Consider the following 13,273-nt stretch of genomic DNA (forward strand, 5'->3'; position numbering starts at 1 on the left):
AATACCGCGTGGCCAAAACGCCCTAAACTGTTGATATATACAAGAACATGGGTGATTCTAAAAAACATTCATCCTGTGAAAAGCCTTACACAAAATGAGTACACACTTCACTGTATTTCATTTTATTTAGTTCTCAACAGATCAATCTACTACTGGAAAAAAGAACATTGGTTGGGGGGCAGGGAGATGGCTCAGGGGAATAAGCACTTCCCAGGCAAGCACAAGGGCCTGAGTTCACTCCCCAGTTCCGCAAAAAACAAAAACAAGGGTATCACTATAGCGTGACCTCGCAAAAGTAACCTCTTTCAATCTGTTCAATGATCAAGTGACAATGCCTGCGCTCCGAGTTATAGAACATTTTTTGGGAAGCGGAAACACCCCGACTGGTGTGTTCTCAAGCGCACTCTTCACACCGTTACACGCCGACTCCCTTTTGCCTGCTCTCAACGCCCGAGACCCACCATCCGGAGAGTCACTGATGCCGCTAGTCCCGGCTGCCGCGCTATTAACCGCACTCCGTTTCCGGCAAGACAGCGGAAGTCACTGCGCAAGTGTCTTCCTATTGGATGCCGGCCTCTCGGGGGGCGGGCCCAGCGGAGGAAGCGGCTGCAGTCATGGCGGTCTCAGTGCCGCTGGCTGTGCTGGTGCTGCTATCCTTGGGGCGGGTTGGCTGGAGCCATGCGGAGCCCCCACGCGACAGCTTTCGGGAGGAGCTCGTCATCACCCCGCTGCCTTCCGGGGACGTAGCCGCCACTTTCCAGTTCCGTACGCGCTGGGACTCGGAACTGCAGCGGGAAGGAGGTGGGAGAAGGAGCCCTGACCCAAGGATTTTCGTGGTACCTGCTGGGGTTGGGGAAGGAGGCTCCCCCGGAGGCGGGTCCCGAAGGGCGCCGGGGACTTGCCACTCATCCGCTTCCTTTTCCCCAGTATCTCATTACAGGCTCTTCCCCAAAGCCCTGGGCCAGCTCATCTCTAAGTATTCTCTGCGAGAACTGCACCTGTCATTCACGCAAGGTTTTTGGAGAACGCGGTACTGGGGGCCACCCTTCCTACAGGCCCCATCAGGTGCAGAGCTCTGGGTCTGGTTTCAAGACACGGTCACCGAGTGAGTGCCCACCTTGAGTCCTATTGCGGGTCATGGAAGGAGTGTGACAGGGGTAGGTGTTGTCATCCTGCCACCGCCCTTGTGGGGCAGCAGTTCCAGTCAGTAGCAAAATCATGGCGGTAGATCAGCTTTGGAAGTAAGACGTGATGTTGTCACTGAATGACATTCTTTACTGAATAAAAGTCCTTCCTCTAATATTGCAGACCTGAGGTAGCACATGCATATCCTTACAGAAGAAGGTAATAAATGGGTAATGTATTTTGATACAAGGGCATAGAAAACTGAGAAATTGGATAACTTGATTGACTGTACTAGGCATTGAACCCAGGGCGGTAATAGAAGCGATAAATACTGTGAGACCTGTAAGAGCCTGTGTGAAAATCAGAAGACAGCCATCACACAGTACTCAAGGGAGTTGTTGCCATATGGCAGTAGAAGCCTAATGTGGACACTCTCATTTTTTAGGAGACCAGAATTTAATGTAAAAATTAACAGATTTAAATAACAAGTAATTAAAACAATTTTTTTAGATGCTATGTGGGCCAGTGTTGTACACACCAAACAAAGCATGGTTCTGGTTTGGGTAGAGCTTTCAGGCTTCAAGTTTGTAATCTTTGAGGCTTACAGATTGAAGCAGTGGAAAAGTAGTGCTAAACAAAAGATTATGCAAAAAATTTATCAAGTATTACACTAAGTCAATACTAAATGAGGAGCAAGCAGGACTGCACCTCAAAGACTTTCTCTCTTGCTTGAACTCTTGGTCTTTTCTATTTGCTCTGCTGTCACCATCTCAACCCAAAATTAAGCTGATGTTTAACATTCTAGTGTCATTAAGTTTTATGCTTGTTATTAATGCAAAGAGCAAGTCTTTTGATATTTCTCTAAGAAAAGAACACCATAATTTGATGTTTTTGTGAGGTACCAGAATGGTTGTTTTTCCTGTTCAGTGAAAGGAATATGAATTCCCACCCTGACGGAGGCACCAGGACTTAGCCACATCCCCAGGGTATTTGGAGGGCAGTATCTGTTGCTTTGCCCAGCTGAGTACACTCAGGGAGGATCAGTGAGCTGATGTCAGCTCTGAGGTTTGGGGCATTTTCAGTGGTGTAGGAAGTACAGAGGTGACACAGGCTGGTCCTGGTGAAATTCTTCACAACCTAGTAGTGAGCAGAGGTACTTAGGACAAGATGCTGAGCCATACCTAGAAGGGACTGAGAAGTGGCTGCTCAGAACCATAGCAGCACAGAAGAAGCTATGCTTGAGGAGGCAGGCCAGGCTTCATGGAGGAGGGGACCAGGACTGGAATTGAACTTTGCAAATGGGCGCAGAGAACTCAGCAAAGAATTCCAAGGCAGGCAGAACCGCCTGACCAAAGACCCATGGGGATGCATGGATGTGCTAAGGAAAGTGAGGAACAAGAGGTCTAGGAGGGTGAGAGCAAATGGTGTGTGTGTGTGTGTGTGTGTGTGTGTGTGTGTGTGTGGTATTCCAGTTCCATCATCCAGACTGCTTAATGGTTACTACATGGACTTGGGCTTGGAAGTTGGCTTTGTGTATGGGAGCAGAGGCAGCCCTAGGACAATGAGTGGGTTTGTGTCTCCATTCAGTGTGGATAAATCTTGGAAGGAACTCAGTAACGTCCTCTCAGGGATCTTCTGTGCCTCTCTCAACTTCATTGACTCCACCAACACAGTCACTCCTACTGCCTCCTTCAAGCCTCTGGGACTGGCTAATGGTAAGAGAGCCCCTCCGTCCCTTCCCTGCTCAAACTTCTGTCTCTTTTCCCTTCAGTTTCCCTTTCCTTAGCCTGGGCTGCATCCTAAATCCTATGCATGTGCAGAGATTGCTCTCTTTTCATTGCCTTCTCCCAAGGGGTGGAGGAAGTTCCTTTTTCAGCTGGGAATCTTTGGGCAGTGGTGCTAGAGAGTGGTGTGTATGTGTGGGGAGGTGAACACATCTTCAGAGTGTAGGATCTTGGGGGAGGGCCCCAGTTCCACCTCAGATAGACCTCTTTTTCCCACAGACACTGATCACTACTTTCTGCGCTATGCTGTGCTGCCAAGGGAGGTTGTATGCACTGAAAACCTGACCCCATGGAAGAAGCTCTTGCCCTGCAGTTCCAAGGTGAAGTGATGGCCCTAAAGAAGGGATGGAGTTGGAAGATGCGCCCTAGCAGCCAGGGTTATTTGAGAAAACCTGTATCTCATGCCAGGTGCTCCATGCGTAACACTGACTCTGTGTGTGTGTGTGTGTGTGTGTGTGTGTGAGAGAGAGAGAGAGAGAGAGAGAGACTAGAAATTGACCCTATAGACACTGTGCTACTGAGCTATACTCCCCTTTTAAATTTTGAGACAGGGCATTTTGTCTCAGCCTTCTAAGTAGCTGGAATTTCAAGTGTATGTCATTCCGTCCAGCTTGTGCTGACCTTTTATCTCTTCCCACCTCCTCCAGGCAGGCCTCTCTGTGCTCCTGAAGGCTGATCGCTTATTCCATACCAGCTACCACTCCCAGGCAGTGCATATTCGCCCTATCTGCAGAGTAAGTCATAGGAAATGATGCTAGGTGCCTTTTCGGGACACAGAGAGAAGATGCGGGTGCAGGTTTAGCCCATTTTCCGGCTTGGGCAGGGTGAGTAGTAAGTGGCAGATGTGAGGGTCATTTGGGTATTAACTGAGCACTAGGGAAACTGAGTACTCAATAAAACTGTATCCTACAGAGCACTCAATAAATTTTTATCCTGGAGCATAGTGGTTCAGAGCAGTAGCTGTGAGTACAACTACTAGCTGACTCACTTGCCAGTTGGCATGACCTTGAGTGAATCATTTCATTTCCCTGCGCCTTGTTCCCTCTCATCCATCACATAAAAACAGTGGCAGAATTGGCTGTTTGAATTGTGATGGGTCTTTTAAAGTGATGTACATAATGCTGCCGGCACAGGGTCTGGCATGGGCTCAAGTGCTCAGTAGTGCACCATAGCAGCTCAGTAGATATGAAGATACATACACAGATGAAGGGTTGTGTCCAGATTGGAGTCCTTGGGGCCACATGGTTGGATGAGAGCAAGGCCCCCTCACTGCTGCCATCTGGTCTTGTGGTAGAATGCGCTCTGTACCAGCATCTCCTGGGAGCTGAGGCAGACCCTCTCGGTTGTGTTTGACACCTTCATCACAGGGCAGGGGAAGAAAGGTAAGCAGCCTAAGCAACGCATCCCTGCCCACCCGTCCCAGGCCAGCCTTCTGGGCAGATCAGGGTCAGTGTTGGTGCCTGCTTAGTCACTCTCTGTTCTTAGACTGGTCCCTCTTCCGGATGTTCTCCCGAACCCTGACAGAGCCCTGCCCTCTGGCTTCAGAGAGCCAAGTCTATGTGGACATCACCAGTTACAGCCAGGTACCAAGGTCTCCAGTCATACAACCTTCTTTCCCAAAACCACCCTGTCCCCTTGCTTGCTTCTCAGCTCTCACCCTATGCTCCTAGGACAAGGAGACATTGGAGGTGAACCCACCCCCCACCACCACATACCAGGATGTCATCCTGGGCACTCGGAAGACCTATGCTGTCTATGACTTGCTTGACACGGCCACAATCAATAACTCACGCAACCTCAACCTGCAGCTCAAGTGGAAGAGACCCCCAGAGAATGGTGAGTGAGCAGGTGGGTGGGAGGCCTACCAGGGCTGTAGAGTTTCTTCTTTTGGGAAAAGACTCAGAGTTCCATGTCTTTGCTATAAACTTAGACTATATGGTCATGATTTTAACTCTGCTACTTCCAAGCTCTGTGGCTGTGGGCAGGTACCTTTCACCTCTGAGCCTTTGTGTGGGTGTGGGTGTGGGTGTGGGTGTGTGCACGCGTGCACACAGCAAAATAAGGACAGTGATACCTAGTGGATTAGACAATCAGTGTAAAATGTTGTAAAATGTGGAATTTGTACTTAATTCAGGTTTGTTGTTGTTGTTGTTGTTGTTGTTGTTGTTTTTGAGGCAAGGTCTCGCTGTGCAGTTGAGGCTGGCCTTGAATCCGCTTTGTAACTGTAACCCAGGCTGGCCGCGAACTTACAGTGAGCCTCCTACCTCAGCCTCCCAAGTTCTGAGATGGGGGGCTTGCACCCCCATGCTCAGCTCACTAGATATTTTTGAGTTTGTATTGTGCATCAGGCATAGTGGTAAAATAGAGGACAGTGCATGCAAAAATGTGTTTGCAGTGAGAGAAGTGTCAGTGGTGATTGTGCTCAGTGTGACCAAGGCAAAGGGCAAACTGTTCTGAGACTGCTAGTCTGGGTTAGAAGGGAGGCAGTGTTGGGCACATAAATGCTTACTAGATAATAATCATCTCATTGTTATCGTTGGACAAGGCAGTAGTAATTCCAAGCCCTAGGTTCTTTTTTTTTGGTAGAACCGGGGATTGAGCTCAGGCCCTTGTGCTTGCCAGGGAAGTGCTTTATTCCACTGAGTCATCTCCCCGGCCCCTAGGCCCTAGGTTCTAATGGCAGAGCTTTTCCCCACATCCTCCCTAGCTTGTAACTCTGAACATGGCCTGGGGAGTTAGGTAGGAAATAACCTTTGCCTTTCTGAGCTACAGAATGTTGACGTTCTCCATGCAGAGCCCCCACCTGTGCCCTTCCTGCATACCCAACGTTACGTGAGTGGCTATGGACTGCAGAAGGGGGAGCTGAGCACGCTGCTGTACAACACCCACCCATACAGGGCCTTTCCAGTGCTGCTGCTGGACACGGTGCCCTGGTACCTGCGGCTGTACGTGCACACCCTCACCATCACCTCCAAGGGCAAGGAGAACAAGCCAAGTAAGGAGCTGAGTACCAAACCAGACCCACCCAGATCATTCTCTCTGTCTAGGTCCTTCAGACCCTTAATGTCTCAGAGTAGTTCCTGAAATGCCCCCCAAAGATCCGCACAGAGGTAAAGATTTAGAAATTGTTTGCAAAGTGGACCAGGAGACTTACTGTGTCAATTTGGAAGTAATTTATAATGAAAAAGTAATCAGGACAAGATACTGGCAGTTCTTGATAGGATGGCATGGAGGCAGCCACTGCTTTTTGAACATTCTTCCTGGAGCCTTGGGCATAGCCTTGTGTTTCATAATGATTCATAGACCCCCGCCCCTTTTTTCCCCTCCTCAATGTGTTTTATTTATTTTTTTTTAGTTAGAACACGTTAATTTTGCAGAATCACATCTGAGGGGCCAAACTGAAAAATCCTTAAATGTCTTTGTTTCAAAGCTGTAGTTAATAGTTGTGCTTGTTTTCACCACTATTATTTGTACTACATCAAAATCTCTTTCAAATGTCTACTTCAGTTTTTTGTAGGGTTTTCTGTGTTGCCTTTTACTTTGAAAATTCCAAGCACATATCAACATAGAATGGCATAATAAACTTCCATCCTCCCATCATACAACTTCACTTGTTTCCCACCTTCTCTGCATTTTTGTGCAACTTTCTTTTTTCCTCCTCCTCCTCTTCCTGCTCTCCATTTTCTCTTTTTCCTCTTCCCCTCCCCTCCCTTCTTCCTTCCTCTCTTTCTTTCCCTACCCCTTTGGTTTTTTTTTTTTTTGTGATGAGATAACTTAAAGCAAAGTTTAGACTTTGTATCAACTTATTGTTAAATACTTCATTATGGGGCTGGGGAGATAGTTCAGTAGAATAAGTGCTTGCCTGGCAAGCTCAAGGTCTTGACTTCAATCTTCAATACTGCAAATATAAAATAAAATAAAATAAAATAAAATAGAATAGAATAGAATAGAATAGAATAGAATAAAATAGAATACAATAGAATACAATAGAATACAATAGAATAGAATAGAATAAAATAGAATAAAATAAAATAAAATAAAATAAAATAAAATTGCATTATGTTTTTCTAACAGAAGAGAACTTTTCAAAAAAATAAGCAGCATATCATTATGACTCCTGTTTTCTACTGTGGTCTTAATAAGTTTTAAAATTGATTTATTTAATTGAAATCTAAATAAGGTTCTATGTTGCATTTCTTTGATATCTCTCTTTATTTAAGTTAATACTTTATTTCTCCTAATTTTAAGTTTATAGAAAAATTAACCAAAGGTACAGAGTTCTCATGTACTTCGTCTCCTCCAGCCATTTTCAGTGCTGTGTATTTGTTGCAGTAACTAGGTCATTTGTGCGACATAGTGTTCTTTATTCTAGATTTGTCCTTGTGCTGCTGCTTGTCCCTCCATCTCTTCTGTTTCTTGTGCATTGGCACTTAGACTTAGAAACCTGATTAGATTTATGTCCCATATTTTTGGCAAGAGGAATTCCCAGGCGGTTCAGTGAACTTCCTCTTGTATCACATCAGGCGCTTGGTGTCTGGTGCCCCAGTTTAAGTGATATAAAGATTGATTAGTGTCTGCAATATTCCTGACAGCCTGTCCTGACCATGTCCTAGAATCAGTGCCTGGAAATAGGATCCTCCTTTTCTAAGACCCTGCTTCCTTCCCTAGTCTGCCTGGCCTCTGTGGTCAGAGCAGCTTCCAGGCATCCAGGTTATAATGGCAAGGCAAACAGTAGAGACAGGAGGTGGAGATAGGTTGACACCAGGAATGAGGCCCCTCACTTATCTCTAGGCTACATCCACTACCAGCCTGCCCAGGACCGGCAGCAGCCCCACCTTCTGGAGATGCTGATTCAGCTGCCAGCCAACTCAGTCACCAAAGTCTCCATCCAGTTTGAACGGGCACTGCTTAAGTGGACCGAGTACACTCCAGACCCCAACCATGGCTTCTATGTCAGGTGAGGTCCACGCCCACCTACCCCAGGTTGAGTGGGCTAGGTGGTTAAGTCAGTGAGGAATATTGACTATCTCTCTGCTTCTTTGTAGCCCGTCTGTCCTCAGTGCCCTTGTGCCCAGCTTGGTGGCAGCCAAACCCGTGGACTGGGAAGGGAGCCCTCTCTTCAACACCTTGTAAGTGTGACCACAGCCTTCTTATATGACTTGCTGAGCCTGCTGGGCATGACACAGGAGATCAGGCTCCTGCAGGGCAGATTGGTACCAATGTTACCTCTTCCAAAACATGTGTACATTTAACTCAATCCCAAAAATCCTAATGATCTGTACAGACTTTATATAAAATGGCTCCTCTGCATCTAGAAGAGTGAATAGGTAAGAATAACAGTCCTTACCATCTACTATCACATACTAGTTCTCTTAGCAAATAACAGAGCACTTTTCAAACACCAAGCATCAGTAGAGAGCACCAGTGATGCAGTGGTAAACAAATCAGCTGCGTCCTTGTCTCTGTGCTCACAATCCAGAGAGCAGACTGGAGGAGCACGTGGAGCATAATCCAGGGGGTTATTTAGGAAGGCTTCTCTGAGGAGCACTTTTTAACATGAGACCAGGCTAAGAAAACAACAGCCAAGTGAAGGCTGACCCTTTCCTCCTCGTCAGCACAGGCTGCTTCCTTTTGATTGGCAGTTTGTATTGAGCTTTCTGGTATGCCTCTATCAAAAGGTTTGGAGAATAAGACACTTTGGAAGCCCTTTCGGAGCATTGCCCAGTGCAGCTATAGATGAAACTGAGCTGCGGTGGGGAGGAGTGGATCCTGCTTCACCACCTCATTACCCCTCAGGTTCCCAGTCTCCGATGGCTCTAGCTACTTCGTGCGACTCTACACGGAGCCCCTGCTGGTGAACCTGCCCACGCCTGACTTCAGCATGCCCTACAACGTGATCTGCCTCACGTGCACCGTCGTGGCCGTGTGCTATGGTTCCTTCTATAATCTTCTCACCCGAACCTTCCACATCGAGGAGCCCAGCACTGGCGGCCTGGCCAAGCGGCTGGCTAACCTTATCCGGCGAGCTCGCGGTGTCCCCCCACTCTGAGACTCACCCTCTTCAGTAGCTGCAGCTGTGTGTCTCTCGGGAGGGATGATGGGGATCCCTGGGGTGTTTCCTGCTACTACCTCTCCCCAGCAGTGCTGCCCAGACTGCACCAGGGCCTAGAGCTATGCTCTCCAGTATAGTAGCCACAGGTTAAAGATGGTGTTTAAGTTAAATTAAAATTTTATTTTCTCAGTTGCAGTGTGAGTTAGTCACACCTCAAGTGTTCATTTACCAAAAGAAGTTAGTGCTACAGTATCGGACAGCACAGAACAACATCTGCATCTTTGCAGAAGGTTCTGTTGGACAGCGCTGGCCTAGGTACGAGGGTGTGTTGAAGAGTTCGTGGCCCTGTGTGGTGGTGAAATTTATACTGGTTGGGGAATAAAACATGGCTACTTCCCTGGTGCTTTGCCTCCTTTCCCTGAGCCCTGGGAAGGATTAGGAATTGGGGCTTGTTTGCTGGGTACCAGAACAGAAACTCTTATCCTATCGTCACACCTCCCTGCAGGACTACCATTTCCACCCACCCTTGCCAGAAATGTCATCTCTGTATCTCCTCCCTTCTCCTCTCCCATCCTTGTAATTCCAGGACTCCCTGGGTTTGGCTGGGAGTGTTTCTGTAAGCGTATTCTATGACCATGAAAATGAATCATCTTGCCTTTTGGGTTTCCTGAAAGCCAGTCCCAGGACCAGGGCAAGAAGGGAGAAGCAAGTGGTTCTCTAACCGTAATGTGCATCAGAATAAGGGGTGTGGGGGTGTGCAGGGGGTGGGGTTGGGGAGGGGTGGGGAAATGAGGTGAGGGTGCTTGTGAAAATACTGCAGCCCAGCTATTGAAATATCTAGTAGACTCCTCAGGAGCTTGCATCCTGGGTGGTCCTTAGACCACCCAGAGGCTTTGAACTCAGGCCCATTGGACGGAAGCCTGACCCACCCTCCTTCCGTTGTGTAACCCTGGATTCCTGTAAGACATGGCCTCCGGCAGAAACCTCCCCTGCTTTCATCTTCCGCCTTCCTCTTGCAGACGTGGCAGTGGCAGCAACGGTGTAAGTGAACTCATGGTTCCCTGCCACTCCCACCGCACTCAGCTCACCCGGCCTGCTGTCAGCCTAGAATGCCCTGTTCCACCAAGCGCACACCCCACAGCTGTCTGGTTCACTCCTACAGTCAGATGAGACGTTGCTTCCTCCAGAATTCTTCCCTGCCCCGCTCCAGGCTGCTGTAGATGCCCCTCTCTCCTTCCACAGCCTGCTGCACTTGACTCTGTGTTCCTTCTCCCCTAGTGGTTGCCATTGTAATTCCTGTAGACTGCGAGGTTCCTGGAGGCATAGGAGCTGCCTTTTTTCAGAGCCTGGCCACCTTGGGACACACTGTAAGTGCTCAGACACAATGACTAATGTCTGAGGGCATGTGAGCTGTTCTTACTTGGAATCTGAGATGGGAAAGGGGTGGGACAAGAGGCTCCAGAAGCTTCGCAGTCAGTGCAGCAGCGTAATGTGTGTGTGTGTGTGTGTGTGTGTGTGTGTGTGTGTACATGTGCCTGTACAGTTTGTAGAGATGGGCTTTCTGAATTGCTTTAGAGGGTTTTCCATGAGCCCCCAAAACACTGTACATGTGTGCATACGTGTGTGTGTGTGTGTGTGTGTGTAAGGGTAGGCTAGTCTATCACTTGGGCAAAAGCCATTTGATCAAGGTGGTTTGACTTAGGCATATCCCTTGTTCAGACATCTCCCTGAATTCTGCATTCACTCTTATCTCAGAATTCTAGATTCATATACCCAACTTGCTTACTTGCCATCCCCATTGGATTTCTAAGAGTATCTCCAATTTAGTAACTCCCAAATGGGAATTCTTGCCCCTACCCCAAACTTGCTCTTCTCTGGTTGCCTCCTGCCTAGCAACAGCATCTTGTGTTAGCCTCCTTTCCATTGCTGCAATAAATAGCTGTGATAAGCAGCTTAAAGGAGAGAGGTTTGATTTGGCTCAGATTGCAGTCCATGGTCTTCTGACCCTGTTGTTGAGTCCATGGAGAGGCAGTAACATCACTGCAGAAGGGTGTGGAAGGAAAGCTGCTTACCTCATAGGGGCCAAAGAACAGAACAGGAAGAGAACCCAAGAGGAAGGGACGAGAGACAAAATTCAGCCTTCAAAGTTGTGCCTTCTTTGCTTCATCTAATTAGACTACCTCCTAATAAGTGCATTGAACTCTGAGCTCATCAATGAATTAATCATTGATAAAGTTAGACCCTGAATGAGCTGATCATGTCCCCATATGCCCATCACCTGGCAGCGAAGACCCCAGCAGATGGGGGTATTCCAGATCTAAACAACACAACCTATTACATCTTTCTTCTGAGAACCTTGAAGTCATCCTTGATCCTTCTTTCCCATACCCTGTGTGCCCAATCATCCAGTCCCACACCCTGTTGTATGTGCTACCTTCAAAATAAATCCAGAATCTAACCCCTTTCCACTATAGAGTCTTTAATGAGATCTTCCCTGAACACACCCTATTTCTAATTACTATGTTGGCCACAAACTTGTGTCTTTCCTGATTGTTTCATTATACTTCTTGCCATCGTCTTACGTACAGTGGTATGTCTTAATTGTTTTTGTCTTTTGTAGCTGCAATGTCTAGAAAAGTGCATAATAGTCAAACAGTAAGCCTGTTCCTAAGCAAGTTAGGCCACCCAGATGTCTAGGTTCTGAGCCTTAAAGTTCTTGCTATGCCAGCAACAGAAAAATCTTTTATCCCTGCACCCAGGGCTAGGGTAGAGCACTTATGTTTGTTTCTGTTTCTCCATGTGTAAGCCTGGCTATCGCCCTCTCCAAGGGGGTTAATAGAAGGTAGTAACATCTGGGAAAGAGGGCCAGAAGTGCTGAAGGCAAAGTCAGTGTCTTGGGCAATATGAGGTGGGCATCCCAGGTCCTGGGCCAGCAGTAGCCAGAACAAAGAAGTTAAGAGAAAGGCACTTCTATCCTCAGGGATCCCAGCGGGGAAGAATGAGGAGGAATAGATGAGGACTTGTAGCAGTAGGGTGGTCCACAGAACTAGGTGTGGTCTCCTTGCCTTCCCTCCATACTTGGGATAGTTCCTCATAGCCAACTGCTGTTCACTTTGCGGGACAGACCACAGTACTCAGTCACTATATGCCCTCCAGGACATGTGCAGGACACTAGGGTGGGTGCCCTATAGATTCTGAGCAGAGGCAGAAATCAGCCTCTAGGAAAGCCCCTGAAGATTTAAGAACATAAAGCATGTTGGCAACAAACATGGGAAGTCTGTGTTATATACTTGTATGTGTCTCAGAGTGGAAAGATCTGGAAGGCCAGGGTAGTCAGGGAATACTATTATCATTTCTTGGCACTTAACTGTCCCGGGAACTGTGCTAAGCATGTTATATGTGGCCTTCGTTCTCTCAGCAACCTAGTGAGGCAGGTATCATTTGAGTACCCATTTTACAGATAAGAAACCTGGGGCACATTAGCTTGTAAGGGATGGGGAAGGGATTGGAGTCCAGACCTACCTGATTCTGAAACCTGTGCTCACAGTTTCCCTGTGAAGAGGAAGAAGAGACAGTGGCCCAGTTCTTAATGGAAAGGAAAGCAATAGCCAGGTTAAGGGGGTTGGGTAAGGATGTTCTGAGCTCTTAGTCTGTGGAGAGAATGGACATGAGGGTCAAGCAAGTCTGGCAACAGCTGCACCCTTGGAAGTTTAGTGCCCCCTGCCCAGTGCTTGTGGAAACCATGGGGAGTAGCAGGATCCCTTCCCATACCCAGTAACCAGGACCTAGGGAGGGACCCAACCTCAGCCCTCTCCTCCTGCAGTGGAACCAGGGCAGTGGAGGCACTGGGTGGAGATGTAGAGCCTTGTGCAAAGGACGTGCTGAAAGAGGCAGGAAGGGTGGATCTGATCTCATTCATCAGATCATACTTTCCAGCTTCCCTGCTTGCCCATGTCATTTCCTCACATGCTTCCTTGCTTCGGTCCCAGAGCTGCTTCTTGTTCTGTGAAGCCTTTTCCGACCATTTCCACTCCCACAGGGATCATGTTTGTTACTAAACCTGTGTAAATCATTGAATAATCTATTCAGTCATTCACCCACCCTATGACCTATCTGTTTTTCGGTTTTGGCACCTTGGCATTAACTGATTTAAGTTGTAAATGGTCACACTGTTCACTGTCAAAGAGTATATAGAGGAGATAAGAGTGGACAGTAGGAGGCCAATGAGGTGACAGTGTCATCAAGTGTGAGGGACCGCATGGATGACTCTCCTGAAAGAAGGAGCAGTTTTCTCCATGTTGGCTGAACATGA

The 13,273-nt window shown here is 47.7% G+C and overlaps 1 protein-coding gene across 2 annotated transcripts; it reads left to right on the forward strand.

Annotated features, from left to right (window-relative positions):
• The first annotated feature begins 585 nt into the window (after positions 1 to 585).
• Positions 586 to 9,363, forward strand: Pigt (phosphatidylinositol glycan anchor biosynthesis class T). Of its 2 annotated transcripts, XM_004630945.3 has the most exons (12): positions 586 to 801; positions 928 to 1,105; positions 2,713 to 2,840; positions 3,129 to 3,229; positions 3,557 to 3,643; positions 4,204 to 4,291; positions 4,395 to 4,492; positions 4,580 to 4,745; positions 5,704 to 5,904; positions 7,701 to 7,866; positions 7,955 to 8,038; positions 8,706 to 9,363. In XM_004630945.3, exons 1-12 carry the CDS (start codon positions 615 to 617, stop codon positions 8,956 to 8,958), a joined length of 1,737 nt encoding a protein of 578 aa, XP_004631002.1. In that variant the 5' UTR covers positions 586 to 614; the 3' UTR covers positions 8,959 to 9,363. The 2 variants fall into 2 exon arrangements, with proteins under 2 accessions (XP_004631002.1, XP_004631004.1); XM_004630947.2 differs by lacking the exon at positions 5,704 to 5,904.
• Positions 9,364 to 13,273: the final 3,910 nt, after the last annotated feature.

Source organism: Octodon degus, unplaced genomic scaffold (genome assembly GCF_000260255.1).
Source record: "Octodon degus isolate 3935 unplaced genomic scaffold, OctDeg1.0 scaffold00037, whole genome shotgun sequence".
NCBI classification, from domain to species: domain Eukaryota; kingdom Metazoa; phylum Chordata; class Mammalia; order Rodentia; family Octodontidae; genus Octodon; species Octodon degus.

Bases quoted from the DNA above. Each gene is read 5' to 3' on its own strand.
- Pigt (XM_004630945.3), top strand. From the start codon at position 615: ATGGCGGTCTCAGTGCCGCTGGCTGTGCTGGTGCTGCTATCCTTGGGG. The intron at 3,644-4,203 runs GTAAGTCATAGG...GTCTTGTGGTAG, and splicing joins ATATTCGCCCTATCTGCAGA to AATGCGCTCTGTACCAGCAT. The intron at 4,292-4,394 runs GTAAGCAGCCTA...CTCTGTTCTTAG, and splicing joins CACAGGGCAGGGGAAGAAAG to ACTGGTCCCTCTTCCGGATG.